Raw genomic sequence first — 15,541 nt, forward strand, 5'->3', positions numbered from 1 at the left:
TAAGTACACCAACAGCCTCAAACTAAAGTTGCATGTCAATTTGAGAAAAGCCTCCACTGTTCACTAATCATAATAAAACCCAAAGCAACCGAATATTGATTCACCATTATCTGGCACCACACTTAGGCAGTGACGAAGTGTTGAAACATGATCCCATTAGGATTAAGAGTGATGCAGGTTCCAGTAAGAGCGCAATTATTTTATTTAGCAAAACACAGTAACAATAGGCTAATACTTGGAAACAGTTTTCAAATATATATATATATATATTATACACACATATATATTAATACAAAATTAGTAAACTCCCATGTGTAAATGTAGCAGCACCATCAATACGAGGGATTAAGGAGAACACACCCTCAATAACAATGGAGAACAGGTTGAGTGACAAGATTTGCGATGCACAACACAATTATTTCCTTTCTCATCCTCTTCTCCCACAACTGTAGAAATAAAAGGTCTGGATTAGGAACAGGAGGTGGCCATTCTGCCAGCCAGGTGGATCAGTCAGATATGGACAGCTTGCTGCTCTGACCCTCTTCCCTTTCCGTCTCACCTCAGCAGAGAAGAGACTTTCTAACTCAGCAGAGCTGATAATGTTCACAGACAGGTAAGTCCCACTAATTCCCAAGATCCCCTCCTCCCTTGCCCACCTAAAACCAAAAATCATTCATTTTAAGCACTTCTCTGCTCTCAGCCATCTTTAAAAAATAAAAAAGAACTAGAAACTACATGGTGATCACTTAGTTCAAAACCAAGGGAGTCTAGAAGCTAGTCCACATTTTATTTATCCAGAGTGTGATGCCCTGGGGATTCAGTCATACGGTTAATGGTACAGCCCTTCAAAGTCAAGAGGGAACACATTGAGCTTCCTGGGCAAAATCTGAAGGCTGTCAAATTTTAAAAAAGCACCCACTGCAAGCCTGGAAACAACTGTAAGTTGTGACCTCATTGTCAGAAGGACAATAACTTTGATCACTGAAATATAGTTAAGCACACTGAACTGGTGAAACAAAGTAATGGTCACTCAAAGGAATATGTGGTGTTTAAACTTTATCTTTTGCACATGGTGAAAGTGTTTCCAAATGTCAAAAGGAATTCATCTAAAACTATTATTTTTGCAGCTCGAGCATTTGTTCACTGGAGAAATCCCTAATCAAAATATTAAATTAGTTAAAATTATCCACCAAGGCAAAAAAACCAGTTAAAACAGATTGGTGTAGACTTTTAAAAAGCAGGAGTTGTTGGGGTTCTTACATTGGTACAGCATGGGCTAATTTCCCACTCCTTGATTTTCTGACTGATCTGGTAAGTACAGTACCGGTAAGCATCAACACATCTAGCTCACCAAGAGCTCTTAGTCTAAGTGTTAATCACCTTTCAGCCTCCAGTGCCCCTCTGCTAATTCAGCTCAAACTTCACACGAATGGCGAGATCAGACCACTCCACTCAAGCCCAAGTAACCTGGCACACTTTGCTGACATGATGGAGCTATGGAGCAATTGCCAGAACCTAACCATAGAGGAAATATCCAGCAAGGACAGGGAGATGGATTCAAACACTGGCAAATCAATCAATCTGCTTGTCTTTCATCCTGATCCCTGTGTGAGCTACAAAGTGCCAGACACAGCACTCCTATGGTGTTTTAAATGAGCAGAGCTAGTTAATTGCAGCTAATAGACATCATGGATTGCAGGTAACAGCAATAACATGCAATTGAGAGCTCTGCATTCATTCCCAACCCCATTTCAATTAGCCAAGCAGGTACCGCTCCCATATCCCAACCACCAGTCCAGAACCACTGATTAACCACACTGCAAACAAGAAACTGATGTTCAATGGAAACCACGGCAACTTGACACGGTATTCATGGGGGCCAAGTTTGGCTTGCTTCAGTCATTGGCAGATTTCAACCCAACAGCAAGAGGTGTGGGAATTTGACATCAGCAATCAAACTGGGACGAATTGTTGGAATAACCAACCAGCAGAAACCATCTCCAATTTGTGCCAGGGCAGCAAACCACAGCCATGAAAGCAATGGACTGAGGGAAGAAGTCATTCCTGATCAAGCATTATCAGAACAGAAGGGGTGGGGAGAATTACTTCATCATTCAATTAATCAAAACATTATTTTTCTTTACTTCCCAAGAGATCTCAGACAGAGAGCAAGAGCAGCTGAAAGGCTGGTGAGAGCTATAAGATCACAGTACATTCCTGCAGATCTGTGCATAGTGCGGGGGAATAAAATATATAGTAAAACTGCTGAAATGGTGCAGGAATATTGCTGTTAACAAACCAAAGTAAAAATGTACAGACATTAACAGAATCAAGGGTCAAATGGGGTTCTTTTCTCTCTTTACAGATTAGAATGATTAATTGGCATTAAGGGCCCATAAAGACCACCATCTTGTACACCCCTCCTGAAGCCACAAGGGCCCTGATATGCTCCATATCAGCACACACAGATAGTCTTCCTGTGCTGCTGCAACAATGGGTTCCTCAGTCTTCGTTGGCCCCTCAAGCTCCTCCTCATTGCTGGTTTCTCTGGATTTCTGCGCCTGGAGGAAAGCACTGGGTTCCCAGTCATTGGCTTTGATGAGCCTGTTGCCCCTCCCCCACTGTTGCGCCTGTGTCGAGGTTTTAATCTCTTGGACACAGAGACCGGTGTCGTCCCATTCAATTCTTCCAGTGTCCTCTTGAAGCCAGCACTGGCCCAGGTCACCCTGCGCCCCTCCCCTACTCTGTTCTCTGCAGCCCCATCTCTCGGCTCCATCAACGTAGTGACAACAGCAGGTGGTGGTGAGCTCCTCCTGCACTTCGTATCTCTTCTTGTCAGCACAGGAACAAAACCAGAACAGAACCAATGTGGAGAAATATCATCTGGTGCCTGCAGGAGACAGGAAACAAGAGGGGAGACAATGATTAACCAAAGGATCTTCATTCCTATTGCACCTTCCACCACATCTGAATGTTCCTAAGCAATTAATTGCCTGTAAATCACTTTATAAGTGTAGTCACTAGTGTAATGTAGGAAACATAACAGCTAATTTACATATTGCACAATCCCACAAACAGCAATATAAGTAATGACCAGATAAATGTTTTTCAAAAATGTTGATCAACGCATAAATACTTGCCAGACATTGGCGAGCAGTTCTCATTCCCTTTCCCTTAGTAACTATGCAAGCTTTTACATGTACGTGATAGCACAGCTTAGGCCTTTGGACAACCTCTCAAGTGGCACTTCCAACAGCATTGCACTCTGTCAGCACTGACCATCCACCCACACGATGCTCCATCAGCGCTAAGCTTGGGATGTCAGATCACAGCATCAAGCTCAAGTCTCCACAGCAGAGACTTGAACCCACTTTGGACTCCAAACTAAGCATGGCGCCAACTGAACCATCAATGACTTTTGAATTCAATAAATGGCATTTCACACAATTTCTCAAAATAAGTTGTTAAATATAGACACAGTCTCCTTCAGCTTTTACTGAAAGTGGCAAAACATTTTTTCATACACTCCAGCTTTCACTACTACCAAATTCATGCATAAAACCAGCAAACAGGTACTGCTTTGCTTTATGCAAGGAACCCTTCATTCTCCTCTTACAGTCATTAAAACTCATCAACTATACCTGTTTGTAAGGGAGATTACGGGTCTTGCTCCACCCCCCTGCTGCCAATACTCCTGATCGTCAGCTAAATGCCAGCTAACACTCTAGTGGCTCTATAACCATTAGGGCCTCACTGCCAAACTTCTGTCACAACTTGTCCAGCTCATTGAGGTCTGAACTCAGAGGGTGGAAGAAGTTACTGAAATGGCGGGTGGGGGCACCTAAGCCTTGCGGGGTGATTGGGGAACACTCCTCTAAGTTTTGTAATTTCACCCCAACACATCTTGACACACGAAAGGGACAGGCAAAAGATCTCAGCTGCCCACGTAACGCTCCCCCAATCTCATGTACCTTTAGTGGTGGTGCAGTGCAGGGAGATGGGAGGGCAAGACCAGATTCCTCCATCTGGTGGATTGAGCCATTGGTCAGCTTGAGCCGCAGCTCTTCAGCGCAGAGTCGGTCATATCCTTGGGAGGGTGGGTCAATGCATATCACCACAGCACTGGTGTTGTCAGCTCGCAGCATCCGTTGCCTCCACCGGCCCAGGGCACGGGTGACCAGGAGTTTAGCACCCGTAGGTCCTGGCTCCTCCTGGAAGAATTGGAAAAGGAACAAAAATAAAATTAAATTTTCATATCACAAGTCCTGAAGGAGATGACTGAGTTAATGCTCCCTTCCCCACTATACATAAGGTGACTGGAGTTAAGCCATGATCTCAGTGAGGTTCCATTCCCACCTCCTACTTTCACCCAGATGTGCACACTCCGCTGAACATGGTTAACCTAAGAGAGCACTCAAGTGTGGTCTCAAGCCAAGATTCTATGCAAGTTTAATGTAATTCCGCTGCCTTTCAATTTTATAACCAGGTCCTGTGAAGATGGAGAGGAGGGAGACAAGGCTAAGACTCCAGATTCTCACCAACAATCGCTTCCTGTCTTCGTTGTCATGGCAGATGGTGACAGCGTCCTGGGCTGGGATCATATTCCACAGCCCATCACTGCCAAGGATGATGTACTTGTGGTCATGGCAGTTAATCGTGTGAACACTGGTGTCTGGTTCTGGTGAGACCACAAACTCACCACTGTAAAAATCGTAACTCCACAGATCGCCTATGAAAAAGAAGAATAGGGGGAGTCACTGATTGTTGTCCTGCCAACAGGAGATCAGAACGTAATGGGAACTGCAGATGCTGGAAAATCTGAGATAACAAGGTGCAGAGCTGGATAAGCACAGCAGGCAAGTTGCATCTTAGAAGATCAGAAGGCCCTGTTTCAAATTCCACTCATTCACCACAAGTGGCCATCCAAGGAGCCATTCTAGCCACACCTTGGTCTCTCCCACTTAGGAGGAACAGTCACTCGACCCGAAATATTTAACAGACTTCTCTCCACACCTCAATTTGTTTCTCATCTCGTTGCAAACTCCAACCCATTTCCCCCACCCAAACACAACACTTCCACATGAGCATGCACAGACAGACGCACACGCACACAGTTAGAACAGCTCATTTGCTAACTGATCAAGCAAACCCAAGTTGTTCCTGATGCCTCCACTTGAGGGCAATGGAACCGACAAATCAAGAGCTGGCTGGTGCAAGGCACTGAGTCTCCACCAGATGGTAGCAGCACCCACACACTAACAAGACAGCATTGTGCACGGGACAGGGACAAGTCTCAGCATGTTCCTCAGATAAGGCTCACAGCTCACGCTCTCTCCCTCCTTGAATCGTCCCACGCAGACTATAAGGAAAGCCTCAGGTCCGATTACAAATCCATCCCTGCCAAATACCTTTTCCTTTAAAGGATGAGGTATGGGGAAACCTAGCTTAATTCCATCAATTCCCCCTTGATAACGTAATTCCTGCTTCAGTTAAGAAAACTGAGAGGACACTGAAGTCCCAGCCCAGACAGGCAGCTGTCCAACCATGGGGAGGCATCACAGCCCCCTCTGGGCAATGTCTGCAGCAACGTGGCTATTCAACTGTGGAGGACCTCGCAGTGAGACCCGATCTTGTCGTCAGCAAAGTCCCCAGACTTGTGATAGAAGGTGGGATCAGACAAAGAGCAGGGGGAAGGAGGAACAAGGAACATAAAAAAAAAAGAGAGCAAAGCGATGAGACCAGACCAGCTTTACCCAAAGCCAGTGCACTGGAATAACTGTGATCTCACTGCCTCCTTCACTAGTCTTGAGAACTGGATACTCCACCCTCATGCTTTTGTCAATCAATCCACCAAATCTCATTACATAACGATCCACCAGCTCACCCCTTCCCTTGCAACTCACCCAGTGCTCTGGCCACAGCCAGGAAAGGGATCTGATCAATCACCGTACTCCGGCGCACAGGTCCATTGTGGGTCAGGCGCGGTCTCTTCCACACCACACGGTTCACTCCGGACTTGTTGATGACACTGGGTGGGACGGGGGAGGAGAAAAAAATGCCAGAAATAGACTGAATTACACGTTGATTGAGGGATAAATACTGGCCAGACCACTGGGGAGATCCTGTCCATGGTGGTCCATGGGCCAGGACCGGTAACTACATTCCACAAATTTCCCTAGTCCCAGGTTACTCCCTCACCCTCTGCCCCCCAACCCAAGCCAACAGACCGACAGGGGGTAAGAGGGAGGGGGACACACAGACAGGCACCCCAATTCTCCCCTGCCTTGTAACACTTACCTGCCTCCAAGCCCTTCAATTCTCTCCTTCTCTTTGGGAAGCTCAGGCTTGTGGTCCTGCGTCACCTCCAGAGCCTGGACCACCCTTTCCCTCTCCCCCCGGGCCTCGCTTGAGCCATCGTGAGCACCCAGGACTACGCCAGAATCTCCCACATGGGCAACGTACATCTTGTTTCGGCAGATGATGACAACACTTGCTGTGGTGCCAGATGTGCTGGGGAGCCCGGTCATCGTCTTTGGCCACTCAGCTGTTGGGGGTCAGGAAAAGAAAGAGGCAGACAGTGGTGAGGGGGCAAGGAAAGGAACCAGTACATAATGTCAGTCTTGCTCAGCGCCAAGGGAGCACCACACTGTTAGAAGCGTCTCTTTAAGAGGAGCTCTTAAAATCGAAAGCTCCGTTTGCATTCCCGGATAATACATCAGCTACTAAATCCCAGGACTATTACTATCTCAGAGATTATCTGACCATTATTACATTATTGATTGTGCACACCTGGCTGACAGGTTTCCTGCATCTCAACACTTAAAGTACTCCATAGGATATAAAACATTCACAAAGCCTCAAGGTTGACGTAGGCGTTACAGAAATCCGAAGTGTTCTTGTATTTGAGCGCTAGCACACCAGGAACATCTTTGCCCACAACCCGTCCCTGTCCTCACCATTAATATACAGTCAAGTACAAACCCTCCAGTTTCCTCCATCAGAAAATACAAACCAAAATAAACCTTTTTGGGAAGGTGCCAATTAGCAAATTCAATCAATATTAAGTTAACAGTGATTAGCAATAATTATAGAAATAATAGGAGTTGAGAAAGATGAAAGAGTTAAGGGAAAGGTATGCAGTACAGTTTCAAACTGGTCACAAAGATTGGATGGGTGAATGTTGCAGTGGAGGTTATCGGTAGTGGTGACGTTGGTAACTGAACAGAACTTCAAGGCTCTCAGTTTTAAAGGATGGTTGATATTCTGTTGCTAATTCCATTTGACTGTGACTGAAGGGCGAGCGAAGTGCATGCGGGGTGTTGTCCCGTTTTCTTTCGCCTGATTCGCTAGCTACCTGATTTCTCGCAGTCAGAGTGAGAGACTCCCTTTACCAGCAAAATAGGTGTGCCAGGGGATAGTTTTTCCAACCACAACCTTTGCAGCAGGCTGATGTTCAAATCCGTACTAGTACAAACAGGACCTAAACACAGTGGTACACAAGGCAGCACATATGAACAAACATACCACTAGCACCCACTGTATAATTGAAACTAGCCTTTTAACCTCTACCCTTTGTGGGCCTCTTTTTCTTTTAAAAGAATATACAAGTTTAGGACATGATCTGCAGGGGGTGGCTCACTATTATTCAGGAGTCATCAGCCCCTTGTTATCTTTGCAGTGACAAAGTATCACAGTCCAGTGTGTTTTGACTTGTTTCTTCCTTCTTGAAAGAGCAGCTGTTTGAGGGTCCCTTCACATCTTCACCTGTGCCTGCAGAGAAACCTGTGGAATAAGTCACTTCATTTATATCTCCAGCTATTTTTGGCTGTAGCAGCACAGTTAAGAACATTTTGAACCACGAGTTAAAAATACCCATAGTGTTTGGAGTTCTGACCCATGGCTATGACAGTATCCAGATGCAGTCAGATCTGGGCTAATCAGTGGCAAGTAATATTCACTCCACATAAGTGCCAGGCAAGAAGCATACTCAAAGAATATAAACATCATGACATTCAATTGTATTACCATCACTGAATTCTCCACTGTCAAAATCCTGGGAGCTACCATTGACCAGCTATCTTGGCTTGGATCAACTTCAATGCCGTAGCCTTAAGAAAACAGAAGCTTTGACCTTCCAAATTCTGTCCACCATCCCCAAGATGCAAATGAGAAAGTATGATGGATGAGTAGAGCTCCAAGGACACTCAAGCAGCCTAACAGTATCCAGGCCAAAGCAGCCCATTTGATTAGCATCACGCACGCCATTCACCAATGTGGGGCTCAGTGGTTAGCATCGCTGCTTCACAGCGCCTGGGACCCGGGTTCGATTCACTGCCTGAGTGGAGTTGCAATTCTCCCCGTATCAGCAGGAATTTCCTCTGGGTGCTCCAGTTTCCTCCCACTGTCTGAAGATGTGCAGGTTAAGTGGACTGACCATGGCAATTTGTCCCAGTTAAGAACCACAACCTTCGCAGCAGGCTGATGCTCAAATCCATACTAGTACAAACAGGACCTTAACACAGTGGTACACAAGGCAGCACATATATGCACAAACATACCACTAGCACCCACTGTATAACTGAAACTTTTAACTTCCAGGGGCGTGCAGGCTAGGTGGATTAGCCACATTAAGTGTGGGGTTACAGGGAGAGGGTGGGATGTCAGTGCAGACTCAATGATCAAATAGCCTCTTCCTGTCCTGTAGGGATTCAATGATCTTCCAACATTCACCCCCTCCACCTGTGATGTTCAGTTGCAGTGTGCACCGTCCACTAGAGTCAGAGATATACAGCACCGAAACAGACTCTTTATTCCAACACATGCATGCCAACCAGACGCCCTATAAAAATCTAGTCACATTTGCTGGCACTTGGCCCATATCCCTTTAAACCCTTCCCACTCATCTACTCATCCAGATGCCTTTTAATTGTTGTAAATGTACCAGTCTCTCCGCCACTTCCTCAGGCAACTCATTCCATACACGCACCGCCCACTGCATGAATAAGTTGCCCCTTAGGTCAAACTTTTAAATCTTTCTCCTCTCATCTACGCCCTCTGGTTTTGGATTGCCCCACCCTGAGAGAAGCATCTACCATCTCGAAGGACAAAGACAGCAGATACATGGTGACACCACAGTCTGCACGTTTTCCAACAAGCCACTCACCATCCTGACTTGGAAGCACGTTGCCGGGTCTAAAACTTGGAACTCACTCACAGCACTGTCCCTACACCCCTAAGACTGCAAGGCCTCAAGGCAGCAGCTGGCACCACCTTTGCCAGGGGGAAAAGACCATATTTTCATTATTCCTTATTTTGGATTACAGATTAAAATTGGAAAAGAATGGCAGAAGGAGTTGTAGCACCTTTTAAAATAAAAGGGAGAGGCTATTGGAACTCATTGAGACTCATGTTTACAGCATTGCTTTGTTCACTACATTAGGATGTCTTGGCACAGTGGGTGCATGCTGAATGGGCTTTGGTTTGTGCAATCTGTTTCTGCGCAATCACGACCAGTACAGGCAAAGAGCAATCAGTGGCTCCTGGGCAGGTGAACAGAGTGTGCAAGAACAACACAGGGACACCAGACCGCAAGAGACAGCATTTCTCTCTGCAGTGAGGTGAGCAAAGCATGCACTACAGTCACTTAAATTCTTACATGTCAAACGTTGTGCAACACTATCAGACACACCAGTTTTCAAATGAGCCAAATTCTCAGGTGGACAAGAAGGTTCTCTCAAACTTTGTGAGCAAGAGCAAGGTGGGGCATTAGAAGAACAAGTCTTCCAAAAACAACATTCAAAGACAGATTTACCTGGTTTCTATCATATTGCTGTCTCTCGGGAGGTTGCTGTGTGCAAAATCACCTCTACGTTTCCCAGGTTACAGAAGTGATCACATTTCAAAAGTTACTTCACTGACTGTAAAACTCTTTGGGATATCAAGGATGGTGAATGATGCTGTAGAAGTTAAGTTCTTTCCCACAGACCCAACCAGAGCAAGGGCAGCAGGGTTCCTTCTCTGAAGAACCAGGTGACCCAGCTGGATTTTCATAACAATCCAATAGTTTTGTGGTTATGCTTCTCACTTGCAGACTTTTTGTTTTGCAGGTAAACATGAACTCTCATTATCCCAACTCCAAATTTAAGTTGGCACAAAGAGCACAAGATCTGCACAAATCGTTCTGCTGTATCTGAGTTTATGCCTGTCCCTCGCCAACAGCGCCACCTGACACCCCCAGAGAGACAAAAAAACACAAACTGAGTTGGCGTTCAACACCCGTTGGTTGTGGGATCTTGCTGTGCACAACCTCTACAGCCGCGCTGAAGCAGATGGAAGGGGAGTCTGAGAACACAGAAGGGTGTGCGAAAGTCAGGCGCAACTTGCATCACTCCAGCACCCTTCCAAGCTGACAAGGTTGTGTTGTAATATTTAGGATTACATAACGCAACAGAATCAGACCTGCCCAGGCACAAGCTTGGCAGAAATAAGATGGAGAGGGAGGAGTCTGTTAGGTCACCCAAAGGAACTGACACACAAGACAAAGCACAAATTTCAACTTATTAAATATCTCTGCCTTACCACCGCCACAACAGCAGGACAGTAATTAAAACTCAACCTGCTGCAACAGTCGAGAAAGCAAAACAATGCCTCTTCTTCCTCAGGAGGCCAACAAAATTCTGCATGTTCATAAAAACTCTTACCAACTTTTAGAGGCGCACCATTAAATGCATCCTACTGTATCTGGATGCATCATGGCTTGGTATGGCAATTGCTCTACCTAAGACAGTAAGAAACTAGAGTGTTGTGGACACTGCCCAGTCCACCACGCAAGCCAACCTTCCATCCAATGACTATTTACACTTTTTTGCTGCCTCGGTAAGTCAGCCAAAGACCTCTCACATCCCAGTTATAATCTCTTCCTACCTCTTCCATCAAGCACAAGAAACAAAAGCTTAAACAAACTTGCCAACAGATTTGAGACCAGTTTCTTCTCCCACTCTTATCAGACTTCTGAATGGGCCTCTTAAATTGTAAGCAAGTTTAATGTTGATCTCGCTTTGTGCGTGCCTTCTCTGCAGCCGTAACATTGCATTCCTTGCTCTGTTCTATTACCCCCATGCACTTTGTCTGGTATGATCTGTCAGTACTGCATGCAAAACAAAACTTTTCACTGTACCTGGGTACATATGACATTAGTGAATCAAATCAAAAACCTTAGCCAGATACAAAAACAAAGTTGTAGAGCAACGACATGTCTGGCAGGATCTGTGGAGAGAGAAACAAGAACATTTTCAAGGAGGTGCCGAGAGATTAAGGAGAAAATTCCCAGCACAGAAAGGTCAGACAGCGAGCAGCCAGCAGTGGAGTAATGGGAACCAGGGATATGCAAAAGACTGGAATCGAAGGAATGTGGAGATCAGAGGTTTGGATACCAAAGAGATGAGGAGGCACCAAGCCACAGCGGGATTTCAACAAATGGGTGGGGTGTCATTCCTGCACAGGGCTGAGCTTTCAACAACCTCACTAGCTGGAAACACCGGTCTAACTTGCAATTCTCCATGGCAACTTCTGAGGGAGCTGATATACATCGTTTGTTTTTTACAGTTGGTTCATGTGTTGCTGTCACTGGCTAGTCATTGGATCAGCTTGGAGTAGGAAGAGGTAGCAGACAATTACAGAAGTAAAAACAGAACCACAAAACGTATCAGCTCCCAATTCATAGATAGTAGTAACTGCTGATGCTGGAGAATGAGATGATAAGGTGTAGAAATTTCTGAAGGGTCCAGACCCGAAACATCAGCTTTCCTACTCCTCTGACACTGTTTGGCCTGCTGCGTTCATCCAGCTCTACACCTTGCTATAATCGGCTCCCGAGATCCTCAGCTCTCCTCTAAACCTTGGCTCAGTGGGCTACACTCAGTACAGGTTACATACATTCAAATGAAAAAGTAGGCCATTCAGCCCTTTAAGCCTGCTCCACCAAATGATAGGATCATACCTGATTTGTTTTAGTTTTGAACTCCACATTCCCATGCAGTTCCAAAAACCTTCAATTCCTTGCCCAACCAGAATCTAACCCATCTCCAACTTTAAAAACTCAATTACCCCAACTGTATTGCTGTCTGCAGCAGCAAATTCCCAAATGTTCACAAGGCAGTGACAGAATGTTCTCCATATCATTCAAGTGAAAACAGGGCAACAGTAAAAGACAGACGTAAACAGCAATGTCAAGTGGGAAGGAATTTTTGTGTGGCTTAGAACAAGAGGCAAGTACAAAATGAATGAACAGGCCAGCATCAACGAAGAATCTAGTCACCAGGTATGGTTACACATTAGAGAGGTTGATTTTAAGAAAGCAAACCCAATGCCAAAATAACTGGCTGCTCAAACGGTAAATAAGCATTTACCATTCAAGAGCAGGACCTGTTCCTACTTGGTGCAGAGATCACCTGATAGTAAGCTACCTTGCTACCTCAGATAGATCTGCACTGGTTTTGATTGTCTTGCAGTAGCTGTGTCTTGGTGCAAACCATTCCCACCTCCAGGTTGGAGGACTGTGGGTTGTGATCCCAGACCAGGAACATGAACACAAAGCACAGTCCCAGGGCTGTGCAGTTGGATACCAACATTAAACCTGAATTATGTTCACCCTGAGGGTGTGAAAAAGATCCTTCAGGTACCATTAGGAGGAGAGAACAGGACAGAAAACAACCACTTCCAGGCAGGCTTGCCAATATTTAATCCTAATGAAAAAGTGAACACCTACGACATGAGCTATGTGCAAATTGGCTGTTATGCTTCCATTACAAAAGTAACAACTTTATTGTGCTCCATAAAGTTTAAGACAGAAGCAAAAGCAAATTACTGTGGATGCTAGAAATCACAAGTCATTATAGTAAAACAAATAACTGAGCAAAATATAAAACAAAAGAGTGCGAAATTAACGTTTTGAATGTAGTGACTCTTCTCCAGAACTGGTGGACTTGAAACGATAACACACATATTGCCGAACCTCCAGAGTTTCTCCAGCACTTTGCCTTTATTTAAGCAGCTGCAGGGGCTTGTAATTCCAAAAGATGAAGACGCTGGGCATGTTCCCTGTTCCCAATTCATTGATTTGACCTTGCTGCCTCGTCTGCTCTGAGCAGTACAATCACAGCTATTCCAGGTACGTGGCATTCCTAATGCTAAGGATCGGGCTCTCGCAATGCCAGGGTCCCCACAGACCCCCTGCCTTTCCCGTTCACCACCGCTTCCAACAGGCACAACATCCCTATTCCCATTGGCCAACCAGAGGCGACGCCCCGCCCATCCCCCGGCGGTGTTGACAGCGATTGGTCGGAAGGCCCCGCCCACGATGGACTTTGTTACAGAAGTCTCAAGGTTCCAGAGGAATGTAACCGATTGCCACAGCGGCCAATCAGATCGCCGGATGAGTTGGGGGGGGGGAAAGGGAGAGAGAAACTGGACTGGACTGAAACTGGACCCCCCGGAGATTTCACAGCGAAATGCCGCGGCATTTGAGGGCTCCCCCATCACTAGGGCCAGCTCTCCCCCCAACCCCAGCCCCGGCCACACCGAGACACTGGGATTTGAGGGCTCTACTCACCCCGCCCCGGCACTCAACTTAGGGCCAGCTCTTCCCCGCTAGATCCAGCACACTTCCCACTCCCAGACTAGGACAAGACAGTCTTCCTTCCCACCCCTTTCCAAAACAAAAATCCCACTGGGGTCGGAACGCACTCTCTCCCTCCTTGCAAACTGGGCTGGGGGCCAAGGTAGACATCTCTGTACCCACGTCCGGGGCCAGAGCAAGACACTCGCCGGGGACAGTCCTCTCGACCCGGTGTGTCCGGGAGACACCGAGAGTCGTTGTCCTTCGATATGTATCACACCTCTTTCCCGATGTCCCCCTACCCCCGGCGCGCGCGCACACACAAAAACTATTCAAATACGTTGGTAGAAGGTGAAACGCTCAAAGACGCTTTGGCGCCTTGGAAGCCAACCGTCACTTTTGAAAGAGTGGAACAGCACTCCCGCCTCCCTCTGCCAAGCAGAAATGAACGTCGTTAACGTCAACATCCAAAATCCCGAGCGGAAGACTCCACAAACCATCGGGAGAAAAAGTGACAGCGGATGGGGAAGGGAAGATGGGAGTTAGATCTTAAAGACAGATATTTCAGGACCTGATGTCCAAACAAGCCCTCCTCGGTCATTACTGGTGTGTTTAGCTGATCAAGCAAATATTTTATGTATTTCTTTTAAATCACGACAATTATTCCCTCAACAAACGGCCCTGAAACTAATTCATAACACGCTGGACAAGTTACCAGCGGCTTCAAGGTGAACGTCCAGATATTTTCGCCCCCAAGAAAGAAGCAAACATCAGGAGCCGCAACCATCGGCTGAGAACATCCCGTGTTGCTTTTCAGATTCAGAGGATCAGGCGGCATAAAGAAAGCGGGCGGGGGGGGGGGGTAAAAGGTTTGATCGGCCGCGACAAAACCCGGCTCAAAAGGCTGAATTGAGCAAAAAGCGGTCTGAAAGCGAGGGAGAAGCCAAAAGGCCGCAGCAGCAAACAAACCTGGTGGTTGTTTGCGGGGGAGGGTGAAGGGCAGGGATTAGGGAGATGTCGGGGGGGGGGGCGGTGGTGGTGGTCAGGTTAGTGTCTCCCCGGTTTCGGGGGGGGGGGGGGGTTGTTCTCGGCCGGCGGCTGTAGTGGAGGGGGGCGTCAGGTTAGTGGTCTCCCCGGGTTGGGGGCGGGGGGAGAAAGAGAGATTCTCTCGGCCGGCGGCTGTAGTGGAGGGGGGGGGGAAAGAAAGAGAGATTCTCGGCCAGCGGCTGTGTTGGGGGGGGGGGGGGAGAAGTCAGGCTGGGCTCGAATGTTGAAGTCGGTTACAAGCCCCGAGGCCGATTGTTACTTTCCGAAAATGTAACAATGTCTGCGGCTCGCGCCCCCGACGCCGTTGTCTATTTTTTTAACCTCGCTTCTCCTTCTGCGCACCCGGTACTCACGGAGCTTTTTCCACATAGCGTAGTGACAGGCGATGAAGCCTTTGCGGATCGCCCCCCGGAATTCCTCGGGATCCTCCGACAGGAAGCCCCGCTGCTTCTTGATGCATTTCCAGAGATTGTCGCGGGCAAACACCGCCGCTTCCCGGCCGCCGTGACCGTCGAAGACGGCGAAGAAAGCCACCCCGGGTCGGGGCCGAGGAGGCTTGGGCCGGTGCCCGGGCCGATGTTCCCCGCCGCCGGCTGCCGACTCCTCCTCGCTATCCACCTCTCCGGGCTCGGCCTCCGGCTCGATCACCACCTGGGTCACATCCTCCATGTACTTCCTGCCGCCCTGATCGGAATGTACACTGACCCGCAGCGTGAACAGACTGTGATCCTCCATCCTGTCCTGCCGTATCCGCGGTACCGTCCGACCCGGGGCCTGTCACTGCCGCCTCCGCCGCCGCCCGGCTCCCGGTTATTGTTTATGTCCCGAAGCTTTGGGCATGCTCAGACCAGGCGCAAACCCCCGCCCCGCCTCCTCCTC

General features: G+C 47.4%; 1 protein-coding gene across 1 annotated transcript; it reads right to left on the reverse strand.

Annotated features, from left to right (window-relative positions):
* Nucleotides 1-198: 198 nt before the first annotated feature.
* ppm1da (protein phosphatase, Mg2+/Mn2+ dependent, 1Da) lies at nt 199-15,541 on the reverse strand. The gene is made up of 6 exons (XM_048557254.2): nt 15,016-15,541; nt 6,298-6,544; nt 5,904-6,028; nt 4,539-4,729; nt 3,972-4,211; nt 199-2,890 (listed from the first exon to the last, which is right to left on the reverse strand). The coding sequence occupies exons 1-6, from the start codon at nt 15,395-15,397 to the stop codon at nt 2,456-2,458; spliced, it is 1,620 nt and encodes a 539-aa protein (XP_048413211.1). The 5' UTR covers nt 15,398-15,541; the 3' UTR covers nt 199-2,455.

This window comes from Stegostoma tigrinum, chromosome 27 (genome assembly GCF_030684315.1).
Source record: "Stegostoma tigrinum isolate sSteTig4 chromosome 27, sSteTig4.hap1, whole genome shotgun sequence".
In the NCBI taxonomy this organism is placed as follows: domain Eukaryota; kingdom Metazoa; phylum Chordata; class Chondrichthyes; order Orectolobiformes; family Stegostomatidae; genus Stegostoma; species Stegostoma tigrinum.